This window comes from Pseudopodoces humilis, chromosome 11 (assembly GCF_049639895.1).
Source record: "Pseudopodoces humilis isolate 2021_Gansu_Grassland_sample_001 chromosome 11, ASM4963989v1, whole genome shotgun sequence".
NCBI classification, from domain to species: domain Eukaryota; kingdom Metazoa; phylum Chordata; class Aves; order Passeriformes; family Paridae; genus Pseudopodoces; species Pseudopodoces humilis.
The window spans coordinates 18,617,263-18,638,969 of NC_142210.1; the positions used below are offsets into that span (position 1 = coordinate 18,617,263).

Sequence of the window (21,707 nt, forward strand, 5' to 3'; positions counted from 1 at the left end):
CGTTTGTCCCAACTGTTTGCTCTTAAACTCGACTGAAGTAGACACTTCTACTGCCACAAGTCAAGCAAGAGCTTCACCAGTGCTCCATAACTTTTCCTGTTCAACTTGACAAAGGTAAGCTGGCCTCTTAGAATTTAGTTTTTACATTTCTGGAGCTTGGGTATGTGAGCACAGTTTTCCAAAGATAGACTATAACCATTCCCAGGGAGGTTACTTAGCAGACACAACTGACCAAGTGCTTTTATCTCTGGCTTTGCTGGCTTTAAGAACACTGGAAATAGAGAACAACTGATGATGTCTACTGTCCCTCACATTTCTTTGAAATACACAGGCATCTTAGACTGCCTTGCACATAATCTGTGCCCAGAATTAACTAGAAAAATACTTTTCTAGAAATCAAGTGTAGATACATGCCTTATAAAACAACATACATGCTGCAAAAACATTAAGTATCGCTTAGACTGAGAAGTCAGATCCAGATTTACATTAACTGTACTCAGTCTGCTGCATTTCCATATGACTACAAGTTAACGTACAGAATTTATAAAAATGCCTCTTTTTCTTTTCTAAATCAGTTTCATTCCCTCTACCTCCCAGCTGGGCTTGGTTTTGTGATAGATTTTTTGTTTGATTGATTGCGTGGGTCTGTTTGTTTGGATTTTGTTAAAGTTAATACTATACCAGTGCTGCAAGAGCAAAAAAAACCCAGCAGTTAATACTCAGAGTATTATTTCTGGTTCATTTAACACTTCATTAACCACTCAGAAATAGATCTGTAGAACAAATTCAGTTGGGACAAACCTCTGGAGGTTATCTTGACCAACTCTGTAAACAAAATAAAATCGCATACATTTGTTGTCCAATTAAATATAGAGAGAAACAAATCTATTCTCACCACTGCTCCCATTTGGATTAGGATACTACAAAGAGACAACTGTAACAGAATTCTTTGCCATGACACATTCAACTTCAAAAGCAAAAAAAAAATTCCCATCTAGTTTTAGCATAAATATTTTTGTGGCCTCTTCTAGTCATAGCTACAGACAAGCATCATCCCCTTGGAGCAGCTGGATGTCTGGTTTTTTAAAAGGATGAGACAAAACTCCCACAAGCATGGAATGCAATGCATAGAAAGCTGCAAAACCCCCAAGCTTTAGCTCACACTAGAAGCCACATCTGTTCTCCAGTTAGCCAAAGTGCAAACTCTTATCCTTTCCCTCCAAGCACTCCCACTCCAACTCCATCAAACACACAAAAAATGTAGATATGGCCCACTTTTTCTCAGTGGGGAGGATTTACTAGCTCTCACATATTTTTCAGTAATTACAAACCAGTCAGTAGTAAGACAAAATTTAGTTTTATAATGGTAAAGACTAAACTAGAAAAACGAGTTTTGCCGTACTATTTTTGTCCAGTTATAAATAACACAATAAGTTTCTGCATCAAGTTAAAACAAAGTATCTTAGCTTCCCCTCACCCAAACACAACACTCCTCAAATGTCCTATTAACTACAATCTTTGTTAACCTTCATTAATGCACTCAACTAGGCAAAGCAAAGCTACATGATACCAATCTAGAGCTGCTAATTATTTATTATGTGATTTGGAACTAATGTATCATTATCCCAATTTCCTCTCCCCCCTAACAGGCAAACAAAACCAATAGCAACAATCTTTCATTTGGAAATGAGTGATATTTGCACGGTGTTCAGGGTATTCCTGACACCCAGAGAATCTGCAGAAGAAATCTCAAAGATTACATAATGAGTTGACATTTTGTGTACAGAACATAAGAAAGCAGTTTTTGCAGACTGCATGTCAGCCTTAGGCTTGTCTAATAATTTGTAGAGAGTTTTAACTCAGAAAGAAATTAAAGTTATGATGATCATCAAGGTTGTTCCAAGTTGTATAACACATAAGCAAGCCATTAAAAAGCACACCACACACACCAAAATCTGAGGATCTGTGGATCAGGAAGTCCATTCCTTATGCCACGCCACTTTTTAAAGGTGTGCTTTTCTTGCAATAGCTGGAAACCTCTTGTGAGGTTACTTAGTTCATTTTGTGAGATAGCATGAGGGTAAAGCATGAACTCCTTGCTGGTTGCAGAAATTCATATTCTAAAGCTTTGAGCAACTTTTAAAAAGAGTTATCCAGGAAAAAGTATCCCCCATTTGCTCACAGAAAGCAGGAATAGCCTGATTATCAGAGAAACAGTTAACTAAGTATTGAACCACTTTATGACTTCCAGTAAAGTACAATTGCTTTGTAAACAAATCAGCTACACCCCCTTTCCCAAAGAATACTCCAGAAAGAAAAACTAGAAACAAAACCAAAAAAAACACACCTCTTAGAGCCATCATTCATGCAGTAAATGCAACAACAAATAGAATAAACTTGTCATTGATACAGAATGACAATTTGGAACAGCCAATTAAAACACTTTGGCATGGATTTGTAGGCTGGGATTCGCCTGTCCTGAAAAAAACATGAAACACTGTCTCCAGGTTGCTAAGAATGGCACCAAGTTAACACCTAGGAAATGCAGGGCATCTCACCAGCCAAATTCCAACTGCAGCTCTGGAGCTGCTGCATTTATTGTCCTAATGAAAAAGTGGAATATTTCATGGATCCCATAGGAATTGTGTGGTTTCATAAATTCCTCTGTGAACATTGTGAGCTTGGTTGATGTGTGGTTTCTCTACATTGGCTAAAATATGTTTCTAAATAAGTAACAACTCTGAAAGAAGTTTGCCAATGCTATTCTTTGAGAATAAAGTTATTTATTGTGAAGCTTTAAATTCACATGGGGCTTTATTTTAGAACAGCTTATCCAGTCAGTTCCTCATAGCAGACACACTATTAAATCCCATCACCCTGAGTACTGGAATATTCCTAGGAACTAACAAAGTTTACACACAAGAAGTGGACTTTGATTATTACATTGCATTATAGAATTGCAGCATGGAAGCAACAAGTGCGAGTACACCTCTATAAACCAACTGTGAGATGGAAGAAACTAAAGAATGAGTCAGATCATGATGGGAAAGTCTCTAACTTTATCCAGTGTGATAAATTTGAATGCCTGGTATAGCTCAAAGCAGGGATGTGAAAGTACAAATAACTAACAGAACAGAACAGATTCTTTTCTATTAAGTTCTACAACATCTAGACTCAGAACCCAATTTACTACTCCTTTATAAGTTTGCTGCAGAATTAAATCCAAACAAGTGTCATACTCCTTACTGTCTACTTTTGAAGTATATATACTTGCCTCCTGTTTGTTCTGAATAGGCACTGCTTACAAAGAACCTTTGTTCAATCAGATCTTTAGTCAAAAAGAAAAGAAATACAGACAAAAATTTATAAAAACTAGAGACATAACCATAACAGCTACAGAAGTAATTAGCCTGATATCTTAATAGCTTAAGGAATACTGAAAACAGCCTCAAAGCCCCCAAAGAAAAAACAAGCAGATAGTTTGTGTTAGTTTGGCCAAAGTTCTGCTAATATAGAGTCTACAAGAAAGCACACAAATACTGTAAGAAACAGCAGTTTCATGTTTAACATCAGCACAAACCGATTCCTGGGCAGCATAAAATAGCAAAGAAGGTTTTACAGGTAGCAGGGATGAGACACTGCTGCTGTCAGCCAAGTGCATCTGGAAGCAGGAGCTTCTGTGCCAGGATCCACACACACACCCATCGGGAGAGGCTCTGCTCCCGGCGGCATCACCCAGCCCCAGCCCTGCCGGAGCACATTCACAGCAAACAGCCCCACTCCAGGGGTGGAGGCACCCACACTGGAAAACAACAAGCCGCTATTCTTCCTCTCCCGGGTCCCGTCCCTGCGAGCACCCCGAACGCGGGATGCGGCGGGGCAGCTGTCCCGGCCGAGCGCAGCCCCACGGCCCCTCAGCCCCGCGCTGCCGCCGGAGCCCCCTCAGCGAGCGGCGCTCCGGGAGCGGCCCCTCACGACCCCCGCCGCGCCCGCCTCACTCACCCGCCCGCCGCGGCCTGCCCGCGGCCCCGGCCGCCCCCGCCGCCCCCCGCCCCCGCGCCCGCCCCGCCCGCCCCGGCCGGTGCCTGTGCCCCGGGCGCGGGCGGCAGCGGCGCCGGCAGCCGCTCCCCGACAGCCGCCGCCTCCCGCACGGGAATAACAGGAAGGGAGCGGGGCTGACCCCGGATGGGGAAGGCACCGCCCGCCGGAACGGGAACCGTGGCGGGGGGAGGCGGGCGCGGGGCCGGTGGTGGAGGGAGCGGGCCGGGGAAACGGGGTGTGCTGGGGAATCACGGGCTCCTCCTGCCCCGGTTGTTGCCCTACAGTGACTGACACCCCTGTGCCCTGCACATCGCAGAGCGTGTGACCCAGTCTTGACCCTTTTCCCGCTTGGATCACCAGGTTTCTTTACAATCAGCTGCCACTGGCATCAAGTCGCTGTACGTGAGTCCGGTGTTTTGTTGACAGAGTGGCTCGCCAAGCGAATGCCCGTACAAATTGGAAGTCGGAGAGAAACAACATTGTAAACACACACTCCCAAGTGGTGTGAGTTTTCAGGACGCGAAATGAGAGCGCCAGGCTGGGGTGCCTTGGTGAGAGCCAGCAAGATGCAACAAGTGCGGGTGGCACTGAGGTGGTGATAGGGAGGAGGGACAGGGATAACCGGCGTTATTAATTGTTAAGGCGTTTTGGCAAATCACTCCATTGTCAAGAGATATTTATCCTTTCAACAAGAGAGATGGCATAAGCAAATTTTGGAGCCAGGTGTGGCCATGGTGAGGGCGTTGGTGAATTCTCTTACTTGGAATAGTTCTCTGAGCCCCAGGATCTAGCATGGGACACATTCACAGCCGTGGCCAGGCTGGGATGCTGCAGGCACCAGCCTGTGCAGGGCATGGCAGAACACAGCCAGCAAACACAGAGCAGAGCAGGCTCCGTGAGCATTCCTGCTGGTAAAATGCTCCTGTGCTGCTTCTGCTGCTCATCACCACGGCTCCTGATTCACACTGCAGCACTGCTCCCAAAGGGAGCCTACAAGAGAGCCAGAAAGGGACTTTTAACAAGGGCATGTAGTGATAGGACAAGGGGGAATGGCTTTAAACTGTCAGAGGGCAGATCTAGATCAGGTGTTAGGAAGAAATTCTTGACTATGAGAGTGGTGCAGCCCTGGCACAGATTGTCCAGAGACGCTGTGGCTGCCCCATCCCTGGAATTGTTCAAGGCCAGGTTGGACAGGGTTTGGAGCAACCTGGGCTAGTGGAAGGTGTTCCTGCCCGTGGCAGAGGGGTTGGAATGAGGTTTTTAAGGGGCCTTCCAGCCCAAACTGTTCTATAATTCTGATAAATGGATTCTTATTTTTTTTTAAAGATCTAACAAAAATTAATAACAACCAGTGTGTCTAACCAATGGATTGCCAAGTGGGTTGGCTGATGGCTACTGTAAAATCTGGGTGATGGTGTCAGCCTGTAGTGACTTCTCAGCACTTTCCCGTTCCAACAAAAGAGGAGAAAAATCAACAGAAACTCCATATGCTTTGAAACAGGGTGGCCCAACCACGCGGGTGAGGCCTTGGTGGCTCGAGGGGAAATCATTACTCATTTTGGCTACAAGCAGCATGAATAAGATGTTTATATATGCAAATCAGGTTCATTGTAACGTCTGCTGTGAAAAGAGATAATTATATTAAAAAAAAAAAAAAAAAAAGAAAAAAAAAGACTAAACGCCTGTGTGCAGAACCGCGGCTCAGGAGCGACTATTTGGAGCGACTCGTGGAGGCTGTTTTGCCCGGCGATGCCCGGGAGCGGTGCGGTGCGGGTTGCTGGGAGCGGCGGCCCCGCCCCGGCCCGGCGGGCGCAGCCCCGTCCCGCCCCCGGCCGCCGTCACTTCCCGCAGCTGAGAGCGAGCCCGAGCCGGGGCCCGGCCTGCGAGCCCGGCGCCGCGGTAGGTGCGGGGTGTGCGGGTGTGGGTCTGGCACGGGTCTGGCACGGCTGGGGTCGGGGCGGTGCTCGGGGATCTCGCCCCGCTGCCCCGCGTTCCGAGCCGCTCTGGGGATGCGGATGCCTGTCCCTGCCTCTCGGCTGTGGTCTGTGCCCTCCCGGAATGGTGCGGCGGTGCCGTCAGGTTGCGGTGATTCCCAGGCAGTATGGAAGCAGGGCTTGTTGTTTTGTTTTTTTTCTATTGCTCTCCATCCCCCAGGCTGCGAGGCAAGCAGCTTTGCAGGAATGCCTGCGAGGAGTGGGATTTACACCCTGGTTTCTGATACCCCCGTTGACGTAAAGGATGGGTCTGAGTTGCTAAATGTGTATCCTCATCAGCGGAGGGTCAGTGCACCTTACGGTAGAGCTGTGCATGATGTGTTTTTGTTTGGTGCTGCCTTCAGTCCCTGCAGCGTTATAAAACAACCTGCCTTTCGGGGTGAAGGGTGTAGGCCCAGTCCGTGGCCAAAGGAAACTTTCTGGCACAATTACATTAAGGGATGTCCATGTATTGATAGACAAGTGAACTGGAGAGGAAACGCTTCCAGTCTTGAAGGAAGAGCAGTGAAACTCACAGCTTGTTCACCATGTCTACAGCTTTCATCTCTGTTGTTAGTTGTCTCAGCTGCATTTAAAAAACAGTTCTGTTGGGGACGCATAGATTTCTCACTGTGGCTTATTCTTTTCAGGAAGGAAAAACACGCCATGCCTTCTCCATCCTTAGATTTGAGGCCAGACCAGCTCCTTTCCTAGCACTGTGCTGTTGTCGGCTGGGAAGGATGCTCCCCTTTACATGGTCATTACCAGGCTGTGGCACTCAAGGCATGGAGGCTGGATCTCCTCCTTCAGAGCTGCCCTTGGGATGCCCCAAATGAAAGGAGGGAGAGGGGCTCTGCACCTGTCCCCCTTGCATCCACTCAAAGACAACTGGCATGGGATGAAAGTGTATTGAGGCATGGCTGAGCTCTGAGATGTGCTGTCTTGAGGCAGAATGGCTCCTCAGCTCACCCTGGAGAGCTGCAGGTCCTCATCTGCCTCGGGCGCTGCTGGTTGGGGTCCCTGGTGATGGAGGTGCCTTGTTCCTTTGCTGTGTTGTGGGGTAAAGATTTTACAGCTTCTCATGTGAAGGGAAAGGAGGAGTTAAAAATGTCCTTTTTCCTTCTCTGGGGCAGGGTAGCTGTAACAACCAGCAGTGGAGGGTTAAAGGGACCTCTAAATAAACTGAATTTGAGTGATTTTTTTTTTCTTATAAATAATATCAGTAAGAGAGAAATAAACATAACTTAAGAAATTTCAGTGATTAAAGATCTCTGTAAGAGGAAAAGCAGAATTACCTATATTGCATAATCCAAATAAAGAAGTCTTACTATTGAAATTAAGGCTCATGCAGCCTTAATTTTATCTCCAGACAACTGCTTACTTTAAGTAACACTAAGTGACCTTACAGTTAAGGATTTTCTAAGAATATTACATTATACCTTTTCCCCTGTAGATATAGATCCTGTAAGCACTGTCCTCTTGTATATGACAAATCCCATTTGTGACAGTTGCAAGAAAATGTGATGCAACAAATGCTCATGCAAAATTAAACAGATTAATCTTAATTGCCATTTACTGTACATCTCTTTATGTTGCTCTATGATGTATTTTGCTATAATTTACTCTCATTTTAAGGTAAGAGGCCCATTATACTTGTGTAAATAAAACTCCGAAATCAGCTGGCATGCTTACCTGCTTGCATAGTTGATTTAAACTGCCTTGATAGGCCTGTATTATGATGTATTTAACCAACATGAATATGAACTTGTTCCATCTGTAGTCCCACAGAAATTAATTAGACTGTCTACAGAGTACTAGTTGAGGAAAATAAAGATAAAAAAGTTGTCTTCTGTTCTGTTTAACCAGGGTCATGTGTGCTGAAAATAGGAGAGGGATTAGGTAACGCTACAGAATTTACACTGCTGGTGGATGATTTGCAGCACCATTCCTGTGTGTCCTCTTCCTTCTTTGTGGCGGATTCCAGCTTTGAAATTTTGCAGAGCCCTGATGGTGGAGGAATAATATAAACATGAAAACTCATGGTGGCTCTGTTACTGCCTTAAAGCATTGTCCCCAAGCCACTTCATACTGCCCTTTTTTTATTATTATTAATAATTTCTAATTTTTTCCATACTTGTAGTTACTACTAATAAGTGAGCTGCCTCCAGCCTTGTATTAGAGTAAGTTTGGATTTGAGAGAAACATTGCAGAAGTGTTTTTGTCACTTGAATGCTTTAGTCCCATTCATTCATTTAAATTATGTTTCGTTTTTCCTAATAGAACATAGATCTCTCTGGGAAGAGAGATCCAAAGATAATACAGTACCTAAAATTGCAGGCATCAACTGGGATTTTCCATAGCTTGAGTGTAGAAGGTATTTATCTTCAGCTAATTTTAGCAGATTGAAAATCCAGGAAGTTATCCCAGATAAATGCTATCTGCTTCTTCAGGTTTCTAAATGCCTTTGAGGTTCCCATTTTCAAAAGTAAAAGGGAACAAAAGTCTTTGGTGTCATTTAATTCACTTTTCCCTAATTTTCCACAAGTGTTGTTTTAAAATGCAGATATGTCTTATTATTTGCTTAAACAAATGAACAAAGCCAAGAGCATAAATATGGTTGGAACCAATGCAGCCCTAGCTGCAAAGGCCAAGATAATGCTTCCCTTGATCCCACTGTGGCACTGAGCAGGATTTGTTATGATAAGAAGCTAATAAGACATTAACAAAAGTAGCTATGCCTTAATTCATAATGTGACTGCTCCGTATTATTCTAGGGATGTTCATCTGGGCCATAGATGTGATTTATAAACTTTAATTAAATAAATCTCTCAGAACCTCTTGCTGGAAATGTAGAGCTAGTTCTAATATCTTGAATTAACTGAGAAATAATTGAATAAAGGTTAATATGAGATAAGTTCTCCGTTTTGCGGAAGAAGATGTAGCTTTAAATGTTGCATTGGTTGTAGTTAGTAATGGAAATGTGAAGAATAGCTCAAGGTCGTTCAAGAAGACCATGGGAGAGAGCCCTTGGGAGCAGACTGTACAACAAGGTGTGCTCCAGCTCATTCCCACTCTTTCTCTTTTGTTGACTTACTGAAGAAAAGCTTTTCCTCAGGAAAGTGTGAGTATTTGAGGGATAGATGTATTTATGTATTTTCCATCTACCTATATGCAATAAATCTGCTTTGAAGTATTTGGATTCTTTGTAAATGTTCAGTGCAGAAGTCCACTGTAATATTTTTTTAGGTCTTGGAGAGTGAGCTTGTCCTTGGGCTTCCAAAGGAGGGTGTGGGTAGTGGTTGTATCCCCCCACTGACACAGCTCTGTGTGCTGTGCATGTTGTGTGTCCCCACTTCTCGTGGGCGTGGAACAGTTGGGAGAGTGTGCCTGTTGTCAGGTGCTGAGCATGTCAGGAATCTTCACCTGCCAGGAGGGTGCCAGGGGACCCACTTCTCATACAAGTATCTTGTAATCTGGCCCTGGTTGTCTGGGATGCTGCCGTTCCCGTGGGCGGTAAAGTGTTGCAAACTGACTTTATCCTGCTTGGCATTTTGAAAAGGCATGAAGTAGAGGCAGTGGAGTTACAGGAATTGCCCCTGGATCCTTGATATTCCAGTTCTTGTTGCTTATTTCAGCATTTGTGTCTTTCTGGTCTAGATCTGAAGAAGACTCCTCCTCCTTCAGCAGTAGCATGCCCACTGTCTTCCTGGCCAATGATTCTTCTACAGCAAGCAGGACTTCTTCCTCATCCTGAGAAGCCTTCATCCCTTCCTATGTCAGTGGCTACAAGGCCAAGAGCCACCTCACCACTGTCCCCACCAAAGTCTCTCGGACTGGGGCCTTCCTTTCATCACACGCAAGAAGAGGAACTTGCCAAGGTGGTGGAGCAGGACCCTATGCTGGAGGAACTATGTAAGCCCCTGTGCTGTAAGCTTTGCAATGTCACTCTGAATTCGGCCCAGCAAGCCCAGGCTCATTACCAGGTAAGGAAAGCAGCAGGAGGCTCAGCTTTTGGGGCTGCTGCATCTGCAGCTTGTGGAGACATTCCCGTGCCAGCATGAGCACTGCCAGCAGCGTTGCTGTGGTAGCACAGAGAGAAGTGTGGGCTAATGCAGGAGGACTAACTCAGCTTCTCGAGGGGGTTCTGAGTGCTGCACACCAGCAGCAGCATTCAAGTTGCTCATCTGGAGCTACTTCTGCACCACCTCATGGACTGAAACTGCTCTGTAGACATATCTTTACCCTACTTGGATTTGATGGTTGTCCAGACATGCTGCAGTGCTTTTATTTAAGGTGCTGTTACTGGAGCTCTTTGCAAGAACTCTGTCCACAGGGACAGAGAAGTGGTAGCAAGATGGCACGGGTGAAAAAGCAGACACTTGTGATTTTTCCTTTGTTTTATGCAACCTGTATTTCACATCTACACTTAGTTTAGTAAAATTGACCTTCTGATTCCAGACATGATTTTGTGAGGCTTGGACAGGTGTTTTCTGCTGGATGTAGCTGTGCCATTAGTAAAGGGGTTGCTGCCATGTGTTTATCAGGTTCTCCTTTCTGAGGCTATGCACAGAACTCATTTGTTGGGGCCTTTTTTTCATCAGCTGGGTTGGCTCAGATCAAATTTATTTTGTTTGAGCTGATCTTGTTGACTTGTCTGAAACAGCATATGCTTCTTGCTGAGAGATAGAATGTCAGCCTTGCATTACCCCATTTTACTACCTCCTCTCTGTCTAGTGCTGTGTTTGCGTGAGTATTGGAGATAGTGACTTTCTCCATCAGTGAATGCAAAAGGCTGGTTGTCCATAACCTCAGGAGACCCAGATTTCAGATTTGCTGTTGGCCCTGAAAAAGTGGTATCTGCTAGGAAGGGCTAGGTTGGATTGGTGTTACACTTTTAACATCTTATTTCTGCAGAATTTCTGCCATGAGGGGACAGAAGTGAATTTGTGCATAACTTGCATTTGCCTTACTATCCACAATACATATACATAGTCTCATGTTGTTCTATCAGGTTTTCAGAACACCAAAAACAACTATGGTACATGTTTTTCAAGAGAAAATAAAATATGAAGTGGGTTTTTATGTTCAATCTCGTGTTTTAACTCAAGCTTGCAGTCTCTTGAAATCTCTGTGTGTGTTCAGGCTTACCAAAAAAACTGTGCAAAGCAGTTGATAGTCTTAAAACACAAAATACTGGTTTTAAATGAAATGGAAACAGACTGAGACACTAATTGTAAACTTATTGAGAAAATCAGCTGAAGATGAGGCCCAGTCTTTCTAAGTGTTGAGCATTTTGGAGAAAGGAAGGAATGCCTGCATCTCTTAAATTCAGAGCTGTTATTTTCTGAGTGGCAGCTCCTTTACCTGAGCTGCCACCTCCATGGGCACTTTCTCATTTCAGTCTCTGTATCTTTTGTCTTTCAGAGTAAGATACTATTATTAGGACAGTGATTAATCTGGGTTATCTTTTCAGGGTAAAAACCACAGTAAGAAACTCCGGAATTACTATGCTGCCAACAGCTGTCCGGCACCTGCCAGGATGAGTAATTCTGTTGAGCCTGCCCCACCTCAGGTTGTCTCCCTTCCAACTCAGGTAAGGCATGGGAAGGGGACTGAGATCATGTTTGCTTGTCACCTAACCCCCAGTAAGGACAACCAGATCTCAGGCTTTGAGGATGACCACAGGAGTTGGGAAAAAATTTTCCTTGTGATGGCACAGGATGGTGGAAATGGCCTGTTGTGAGCTGTTTGCTTTCCTTTGAAGATGCAGATATTGATCTGCCCTTGCAGCATAATGTTGGACTTCAAATGTTCTATTTCTGCCTGGCAAATACTTTGATTCCTAGGTAAGTCCGATGTGCTGCTGATTATAGCTGTTTAAGGGCAGGTATAAAACAGCATTGCTGGAATTGGATTTGGATGTGAGGGTGTGGCATCTGCTCTGCACAATCATCCCTCTGTTGTGTGAGGGAAGCCTACATGGAAAAAGTGCTTTGGTGCTCCTACACCCATTGCCCGGGGCTGTTAGCTAATTCCTCTTTTGTTGCTCCTTTTGAAGTGTTCATTCCTGTGTGCAGAGCGAATGGATTGTTCCCTCAGTGATCCAGATTAATTCTGTTTTGGGCACATTAGAGGCAGAAGAGATGGTTTTTGCTTTCTCCTTCTAGGCTTCATCCCTTGGGTTTGTCATGAGATGTGACAGCTAACCTGGCTTTTGCCTGTGACTGTGCAGGGAAGCACAGCTGGGCCATGGGGATTGAAGCTGTGCCTGTCAGTCCCCAAAATGTAAGCCTGTGCTGTCTGTAGGGAAGCAGAGAGCATTTGCAGAGTGGCAGATTGTTCCTGGCCTGAGGGAGACTTGGCCCCGTGTAAATTGGCTTTGCAGCTCGGGGATGTGAACTGGGATGGGGTGGGGTCCGGCCTGGGGCACGGGGATGTGGCTGCTGTACCTGCCAGGGTATCTGATGGTGTGGTTTTTAGTGGAGGAAACAGCCCATGGCAATAAAATATATCACGGCCTCTGGGGCCGTGTGAGGGTTCACATTGTAAGCTAGAAGTCAGAACTGTGTATTTCTAAGTTTGAGAAGTATCAAAGGAGATGTGAAAGAGTGTTGGCTTGTCAAGTGCTGCAGTGACATGGCTGCATGAATCACTGCTGCTGCACTGTTTACAAAACACTTCTCCCTGGATGTTACGTGGTATGGTTCCTGCCTGGATCACTGCATGTGGTCTGACTCCACAGACAAGGTGTCCTTCATATAGCAGGAGCTACTCATATAGCAGGAGCTACTCATGTGAGACTAGGTCCTTCTTTGAAGTCTGGATCCAGGTATCCTCCTTCCTGAAGGCTAAGGATCAGAGGTTTGGCAGCTTTGCGACTGTTTTTTTTTCTTCTTGCTGTGGTCAGGGAGTCTTTGTGTAAAGACAGGATCCTATGGAGAGATTAGGTGGACAGTAAATAGGAGAGAGAAGCACCTCTACCTTTCAGTGGGTCTTCCTCAGTGTGAAAATCACTGTTTGTCAGCTCCCAGCAGTTAGGAGGAGTTAAATCATTGCTGTGATGTAAACAAGCTTCTGTGGCTATTGCAGAGCTGTTTGTTCAGATTGCTTTTCTCTCCATCTCAGGCCAGGAATTTGCAGGCTCTCCTGGAGGCTGAGGCAGGAACAATGAATTTCTTGTAAGAACACTTTGGGGAGAACTTGAGAGTGTCCTAATCCATGGGCTTTAATTCCAGCTCTCCTGCTGTCTGATGAAGACAGCAGCAGTCTCAGTCCCTGTGATTGAAAAATTTCAGCGATTTAACCTTACTGTGTTTCACATGCTGTCTCTCCCTTTGCTGCTAGATGGGATCCGGTAAACCAGGTGGCCGAGTGATCTTGGCTACAGAGAATGATTACTGCAAGCTTTGTGATGCCTCATTTAGTTCTCCGGCTGTGGCACAGGCTCACTACCAAGGCAAAAATCACGCCAAGCGGCTGCGTCTTGCAGAGGCACAGAATAACTCATTCTCGTAGGTATTGTTCAACCTCATGCTCAGGCTGAAAGCGTGTGGCAGTGTCTCTGGCAGTCCTTTTGTCAGAAAACTCTGAATTGCAGCTGTTCATATTTGTTTAATCTGCAGGGATGCCTCAGAACTAGGCAAACGAAGGGCAAGGAAGGAGGGGAATGAATATAAAATGATGCAGAACAGAAGAAATACATATACGGTTCAGAACAATACAGGTAACTTGGAGCTTGTATCTATTCTGTAGTTGGAATAACAATTAATAATAAACAGACTTGTTTTTCTTCTGTTTCTGAGGTCTGCTTTAGCAGAGTCAGGTTGTGAAAGGAGCTGGTCTAAGCTCTGCTGATCCTTCATGCCTGCATGTTTGTTCTTTTTCCCAGCTGCTAAAGTTGCTTTGTTTTGTCAGTCTTCTTGTTAGTTCTTTTTCTCAGTTTGTAACTTAATTTACCATCTGCCTGTCTCTAAGGCTGCTCTAAGTGGTGACAATTTTCCTGCTTTATTTTCTTGGCAGGTGGCCAGGTGCTTTGACTCCTGCTGTGGCACATCAACCTGTACTTGCACTCCCATGACCAGAATGAGAGAGCATGTTAGCCTCCCTCTAAGACCATCTGTTCCTAGCATAGAGTCCTTCCTCAGGTGTTAGATACTAACTTTGCCTCTTTACTATGATTTAAAGAGTGTATTACAGTCTCCAGCCAGGCATCTATTTCTCTTTTTCATTTTAAGTTGTTTTACAAGCACACATTAGCTGAAACCCTGATTCCTGGTGAAGCTTGGTTTAATCATGTCATTCTAATCGCTGTTACGTGGAAAAGATAAATCTTTTAAATTTCCATTAAATATTATTTTGTGAGTTTTAAACTGAGGCAGCTTATTCTAATCAAAAGACTGTTTGAGTTCTGGAATTAGATGGTTAAGAAAAAAAAAGTGAATTTATTAATTACTTTAATGATTAGACTCCTGATTTTCAATAAGACTGGGGCATTAAGCCCACTCTACTACTTTATAAAATTCCAGGTGCTGCCCTGTGTGTTGCACCTCTGTAAATCTGAAAATCAGCAAAGCAGTTGTGGGGAAAATAAGGCTTGACTCTAATCAGTTAAAGAAGCAAATCTTTGTCTGCTTTTCAATCATTCATTGGACTTAGGTGTTGCCACTGAGCTGCCTCAAGCTTTGATGTCTTACAGGTAAACCAGGCTTTTCTGTTGACTCCTCAGGTCCCTACTTCAACCCCCGCTCGCGCCAGAGGATCCCCCGTGACCTGGCCATGTGCGTGACGCCCAGCGGCCAGTTCTACTGCTCCATGTGCAACGCGGGCGCCAGCGAGGAGATGGAGTTCAGGCAGCACCTGGAGAGCAAACAGCACAAGAGCAAAGTGTCCGAGCAGCGCTACAGGAACGAGATGGAGAACCTGGGCTACGTCCAGTGACGCGCCACCCTCGGTAGTAATTTGCAACTAGAGCAGCTTGTCTCTCGCCTGCTGTTTGCCACATGCCCTGCTTTGTGCTCCATTGGGTAGGAGTATGCTCTCGAGCTGTACATGTAACACCTGCAAACTTACTGGTATGGTTAGATTTTTTTTCTGTCATAGTTGGCAGGATGACGCTGTGCAGGACATGAAGTGTTTTTGGTGTTTGTTTGCTAATTATCTAAGGCTCTTCATTGTGTTGAGTGGCGGGGAGGAACTGTGTCTTCTCCCCAGCCTTCTGCATGAATATGCAAAGCCCAAGAAGTGCTGGGAACTTCTGTGGTTCTACCACATGGGTGGACCATGTGCAAAGCCCATTCCCCTCTTGGCATACCACAGAGCAGTGCTCCAGAATGCCTCCCTACAGCAGACTGAATCTCTGGACAGCTTGTAAAAGGGGCAGGAGTAGGGCCTGTGAATGTGTGAATTAGGTGGTGTACTTGTCCACACTTTGCTGCTTCTGGCCCCCATTACAGTCCAGAGTAGGTTTTTTCCACATCCTTGTAGAAAGGCTGTGCATACCTCTTCTCCTTGGAGGGTCTTGCCTCCTACTGCTTCCTCTGCAGTGCAGATTCCATTCTGAACATCTGACGTGGATTTCAGCTGATTAGCCCCATTCAGAAATAATCTTCTACTCTTGATATTGTTGCCTGGACACCTTAATATAACATGAGTGTAGCTCATCTCCCTGAAGAGAGACTCTGGGGATCTCAGTGGTTTAATGAAATGAACTGGAAAGAGAACCTGCTCAGGTAAGATGTGCTGTGCTCTGATTCTGCCTTAGACTGAGTCAGGTTGAGAATAGATGGAAGGAACTGTCAGCTGTAATTTCTTTGCATGTTGATGTAGAAGAGAGCAAGAGTTGTTCTCTGGCTTGCAGTCCTTGCTCTGGAAGAACAGGGCTGCCTGGACTCTGGGTAGCAGATATGGATGTGTCCCACTTCCATGCCATTCCCTGGGCAAAGCCTAATGGGTGTTTATAGAGCAATGATGAAACTTGTAGCTTTGAACTAGTGTTACCAATATTGGTTGACTTCTTCCCCCTCTTTCTTTTTCCATCTCAGGATGGGTTTTAATTCCATTCCTTGATGTGAACTTGATTGTTCTAGGGACCATCAAAAATCCAAAGTTATGTAGGATTTAAATGTCAGGGTGATGATTATTTGAGTAACAGCTTTTTGGCCTCATGGAAGTATTCAAGAAAATTGTTACGCAACTTTTTAATTGCAGACAAACTCAAAAGGTGTGTGTATTTGTTTTGATATTCCTTAGCAGAAGTAGGAAGGGGATAAAGGGCAGAAGTAGGGCTGTCAATTATTCTTCTGCTTGTTTGGGTAGATGTGAGGAGCTGTGATTGGAGTCCAGTTCACAGTGTCATTAAAACATGGTCTCCAGTGGCAAGTGCAGCACGTAGGTGGCTTTTGTTGGACCTGATCCCCCACTGTGCTGCTGCACTGACTTCAGTGGCAGGTGCAGAGAGAGGGTCTGGGAAGCACTGTGGCTCATCTCTCATCCCTCTTCAGGCACCTGGAATTAGATGCAGCTCTGTTGGTTTCAGTAGGATTTTACCAGGGATAAATTGTACCTAGTGCGTAGTGTTGATGGTAGCTCCCCTGCCTCCTTTTATTGCCATTCTGATCCTGCCTCTTGCATTCCAGAAGGACTTTCTGCTTGCCTTAAAAAATGAAGAATGAGTAACAAAAAAATCTAGATAGTCTTTATTCATCTTCCTAGTCCACCTTCAAAAGGTTTGTTGCACTTCGCTGCTCCTCAGAAATTGAATATTGTTTTCTTCGGCTCCCTGAGTGTGCATCAGGGAGCTATATAACCTGAATGCAGCCTTCCAAAATCCAGGCAAGGTGAGTGCTTGCAAAGTAGTTGAAAGCAACCCCCTGGATCATTCCACGCTGATCCTTGCCCTTCAGATAGAGGCAGAGAATCCCTCATGAATGGGATTCCTTCCCCTCCTTTGTGCAAAACTCAGTTAAATGGGGTTTATGCCTTGGAGCAGGTAGAACCAGGTTGTAGAGCACTCACTGAATAGTTCTGACAGCTTTGTAAGTCTGTTTCTTCTGTGCTTTCCTGCCCCTGCCTCACTCTCTGCGTAGCCTTGAAGAACATTTGCCTTTCCAAAATCGCTCATCAGCTTTTCCCCCTCATTGTTTGTATTGACAGAAGGGCTCTGGTTTTCTCTTTGTGTCCTGTCCTTTGGTTTGCCAGTCTGACACCGCTGTCCAGAGGGACAGGGGCAGTTAGATGAGCCTTACCACAATGTGCTTCAGCACAGTGATCCCTGCATAATGGTTAAACATCCCTCTGGCTGTAAATTAAAGCATGGCATTTCCCACTGTCTGCAATTAGTAGCAGAAAAACAGCCCTTTGTGAAATATGAGCTGGAGGAGCTGTAGGTGCTGGTGCTGTCTGGCTTATTGCTAGGGATGAGGAGGCATTTTTGCTTGTTTTCACATGTCCAAAAAATCAGCTGCTCACCACTTACCTTTGGTTACTGCCTCTACTCCTGGCCCAGCCATCTGCTCCTCATTTGGCATTTCCAGTGACTGCTGCAGGTGTCCAAACCCAGTTTGCTCCAGCTGTGCAGATGTGCCACAGCACAGCCGTGTGCTGGTGCTTTTGGGAGGGATGTGCAGGGGGTTGTTCTTGCAGGTCCTCTCTGCTTGGGGCCCAGTCTGGTTCGGAGTGGTGGCTTTAGTCTGCCCTGAACAGAGAAGCCTGAATCTGCTTTGTTGTGTTCAAGGGAGTGCAAGTGGGTGTGGTCATCCCAGTGATTTCAGAGTGGTGGCTTGTAGAGCAGGCTGTAGAGCAGTGGGACTCAAGTAGCAAGGTAGGACACATTTCCTCCATGGATTGCTGGGAGAAGCAGCTGAGACTCATTTTGCCCCAGTGCTCTGTTGTGGCCCTTCCTGCAAGTGGCCAAAGCTTTCCTTTCCCTCCCTCGGCATTGCTTAATGGCTCGTGATCTTCCCACTCCCCTTTCAGCATAGGAAGTTGCTGACTGCAAAGAGACACCCAACCTTCCCATTATCCCTAGGGTTCAGGACAATCCAAACTCATTCTTGTCAGCATTAGATCCTGATTTTATTTCTTTTTGTGAAAGGCGTTGTCCAAATCACTGTTCAAAAAATACTGAAAACATAGTTCCGAGCAAATCCTTTTGACACCGGTGGTCTGGGGAGAACACTGTACAGCTGAAGTGCCATTTTCCAGACCCAGTTAACCTTTTTCTCATGTTAAACCAAGTACCAAACCCAAGAAACAGGACTTCTGTGAAGCTGTCACATTGGCCAGTAGGTTAATGACCTTTGCTGCTAGAAACAAAATGTAAATCAATATGTTCATATTTATTTTACTGTGCTGACCACTAATTGATTTCTTAATATTTAAGGCATTATGCTGTAGGTTGTTTTTAAGTGGAAAAATTCTACATAGCACTTTGCTTTTGGATCAGAACAATTATTTATTGTATTTGTGAAAATGTTTTTCCTCCCACATAGCTATTGTTTTCTTTCCCTTGATGCAAAAAACTCAACCAAACCCAAACTGCAAAACCCACCCCAAACCTCCCCAACCAAATCCAACCCATGGATCTTTGTTTCTTTCCATGCTAAACAAAATGGGGATTTCCTTGCAACTTGTTATTAAGTGTTTATTTCCAATTTATTTTTCCTCAAATGATTCTTTGCTAAATTGGGATGTTATCTTTAGAGAGACAAAGTTCATGCTTCATTTAAACATTCATTTATTTTAAGGCAAGGAAGTAAACCATGTGGAATCCATGAATTTGTGAGGAGTATGAAAGTGATACTATTTTGTTTGTATTAAGCATTAGCTGTTGTTTTGCATTCTGCACTAATGAGTAAATCTGTTATAATCTTGCTTAACATTGGTCTATTTTTGACTTTTTGCTTTCTTCATGTACATTGAAAGGAACCCTGAAAACTTCTGTGGAGTTGCTTAGGATGGTCATCAGCGTAACAAAATGCAGATTTTTTTCTGTAAAGCTGCTTATTTCCTTTCCTAGATGCCCATTATAGGGCATTAGAAGGGAAAGCTGTTGCCATGAGCATGGATTCATATTTTAGCTTACTAATGCATGGTGTCCTTTTGCTACATTACTTAAGTGATTCTCTCACTGGAACCAATGGGAATCTTGCCCAGGTCAGGAGTAAATGAAATACCCAAGGCAAAGATATTATGTTGGCTGGGGCCAGGCAAGGTACATTGCTAAGTTTGTCTTTTACTCCTCCGTTTGGATTACAACACCCTTATGGTTTTGCTTTTTGAGGACCACATATCTGGTTCTGTGAGGATTTGGTCTTGCTCCAGCTAAAATAGTTTGCAGTACCTTGACTTCAGTTGAGTCAGGAGCAAGCCTTCAAAACCTTCAGGAATTTCTTACTGCTGATGTTTTATACGTGTTTTTCTGTTCTGTGATTTTATTTTTTTTTTAATTTTACAACCACATATACAAAGATGCTCTGGATGAGATAGAGATCTGTTGCTGATTATGGAAAAACAAATGCCATGGTTGCCTAAAGACCTGGTTTCTTCGAAGTTAGTGGCTGAGCTTCTTAATTTTGAGCTGCATAAAGTTGGAAGAGAAAATAAAATCCACTTGGAAATAAATGTGGTCAAACAGTAGTTCTGGGAATCTCTCCTTTAAAAATGTATCACAGCTAAAAAGTGTCAGCTTACCTGAAATACCTGCAGTAAAGACAGAATTGAATTTTTGAAAATAAAATCACTTTTTCAGTTTGTATTTCAATTTTTTCAAGGAAAAACTACTTGATTTAATTTCCTTCTGCATCTGTCCAGTAACATCATTTGCAAGTGCTTTGAACGTGTTTCATCTAGAGCCTTCTTGTCAGGTTGTTTTGTACATTTTTCCTTGTTTCCTTTATATTGTACTGACCCCCATGAGGGAATACTTGATGAAAATGATTTTTTTTTTTTCTTCTTCATTATATAATAAACCATCTTGCTCTTACCATTGTACAGCCCTGATGTTTGGTATTGTATTGCTCATGGCTGGACCGGGCATCATGACTGAGTTAGCCCAGCACTGAGTGCAGCTACATGAACATGCTTTCACACACTGATAAAGGAGTATAATTCAGGGTAGAATTTGTTACTCTGGAGGAGGTTCAGTGAACTTCCAGCTGTGACTGAAAGCCAACTGGGAGCTGTCTTGGCTTCAGGAGGGTTTGGGAGTACACAGCATCTGGCAGGATGGGAGCCAGCAGGGACACAAAAGGCTGTGTTCCTGTTGGTGCTTTCCCCTTGTGTGGACATCACAAGCTCTGCAACAGCCCCAGGCCGAACCATGGACTGACTTTCAACTCTGACTGTGAAAAGGTGGGGACAAGCTGGGCCTGATACTTATATTTGCACGTTTTTTTACCAGAATGCTGTTTCCCCCTTTCATTACCTGAGAGCTCCAGAAGAGCATGTGCTTGTGCAGCGTAAACAACTTTCCAAACAGAAAGGATATTCTGAGTGGAGCCTAGGAAGCAGAGAAAATCTGGGGTTTTTGAGTTCAAGTCAGGTAAGAGCAAAGCACAGCCCTGTTGTGGTGCTGCAGCCGTGCTGTTGGTGCCATGAGCTGCTGACCTCAAGGGGAGAGTCCTGGGGGCACACCAAAGACATTTGAGGGTGTGACTGGGCACGGAGCTGGGTGTAAAAGCAGCTGTGAACAGGGATGTGTCCCTGCACTCCCCTGTCCTCTCCTTTTCCAGGCATTGGGCCTTACAGAGAACTGTCACTGGTGGAATTATCCTGATTTACCATTTGGGATGAGAGCTGCGTCTGTGCTTAGGTGACGTCTTCTGTGCTAACAGTGAAATGCCGGAGGCTTTATGTGTTGTCACAGTATATAGAGTCATAAAAACTTGTAAGTGCAGTTTAATTTTAAATCTCACCCCAGCCCTTCACTGTTTATGTTCATCCAGGCTGTTTGGTCATCCTGGAAACCAAACCCCTACAAAAACCCACTATCAGATTTCTCTGATAAAACGCTGCCTTTTTTAATACTAACATGTGGTAATTGTATTTTATGTCAATTCTATTGCAATTTGGTACAGCCAAAAACCATAGTGACACACAAACCCTGGGCAACCTAACTGAGAGTAACAGGCATTTGCTGAATTACTGAGCAAATAAATTACTATTAAAAAAAAAATGAAAATCAGAGACTTAATGTATAATTTGAAAGCATAAATAGCCCTCCATCTACTTCTACAATTATTCTGATGTCTAAGGATTTCACATAGTTGTCCTGTAACATTTTACAATTGAGGAAGTAAAATTTGGAGGAAAAAAAGTTTTGTCCAAAAAGTCTATGGCTAAAAAGGAAGATTGAGCTCAATGCTTTTAAATACCAAGCTGCTGTCCCTGCCTCATCTCCATCCAGCCTCCCTGTTCCTGGAATGATGAAAATGGCTGGATTTTAAAACCAATTTGATTAATAATAGTCGGATTTTCATTGTTCATGTAGTGGCTTTATAGAGCATTAGGACTTTAGCATGTGGTTTAAAAATAATGAATCCTGGCAGAGAGATCTTCCAATATTGCTTCTGCCATTAAACCTTAGTGGAGAAGTGGAAAAACAACGGCTTTTCAGAGGATTGTAAAGGATGCAGGTTTACAAAGCACAGGTCTGGAGGCTCTTCTGTATTCATTTAGGTCCCCTTCACATAAATT

The 21,707-nt window shown here is 44.3% G+C and overlaps 2 protein-coding genes across 5 annotated transcripts in view; one reads left to right on the top strand and one right to left on the bottom strand.

The window, feature by feature from the left end:
- Nucleotides 1–4,029, bottom strand: part of PIK3CA (phosphatidylinositol-4,5-bisphosphate 3-kinase catalytic subunit alpha) — a 41,763-nt gene extending 37,734 nt beyond the window's left edge. The window contains exon 1 of the mRNA XM_005525074.3: nt 4,003–4,029. The gene's annotated coding sequence lies outside the window, so the exon portion shown is untranslated. The remainder of the gene's footprint in view (nt 1–4,002) is intronic.
- A 292-nt stretch (nt 4,030–4,321) lies between these two features.
- On the top strand, nt 4,322–20,003 carry ZMAT3 (zinc finger matrin-type 3). 4 transcript variants are annotated; one of them, XM_088061230.1, is made up of 6 exons: nt 4,322–4,439; nt 9,672–9,997; nt 11,488–11,607; nt 13,359–13,525; nt 13,637–13,737; nt 14,710–20,003. In XM_088061230.1, exons 2-6 carry the CDS (start codon nt 9,728–9,730, stop codon nt 14,949–14,951), a joined length of 900 nt encoding a protein of 299 aa, XP_087917356.1. In that variant the 5' UTR covers nt 4,322–4,439; nt 9,672–9,727; the 3' UTR covers nt 14,952–20,003. The 4 variants fall into 4 exon arrangements, with proteins under 4 accessions (XP_087917356.1, XP_087917354.1, XP_005525132.1 ...); XM_088061228.1 differs by lacking the exon at nt 4,322–4,439 and adding an exon at nt 5,862–5,940; XM_005525075.3 differs by lacking the exon at nt 4,322–4,439 and adding an exon at nt 5,862–5,940 and having other exon boundaries at nt 14,740–20,003.
- Nucleotides 20,004–21,707: the final 1,704 nt, after the last annotated feature.

Coding starts and splice junctions, on each gene's coding strand:
- ZMAT3 (XM_088061230.1), top strand. CDS start 9,728: ATGATTCTTCTACAGCAAGCAGGACTTCTTCCTCATCCTGAGAAGCCT. Junction 9,998..11,487: donor AAGCCCAGGCTCATTACCAG/GTAAGGAAAGCA, acceptor TTATCTTTTCAG/GGTAAAAACCACAGTAAGAA. Junction 13,526..13,636: donor GCACAGAATAACTCATTCTC/GTAGGTATTGTT, acceptor TTTAATCTGCAG/GGATGCCTCAGAACTAGGCA.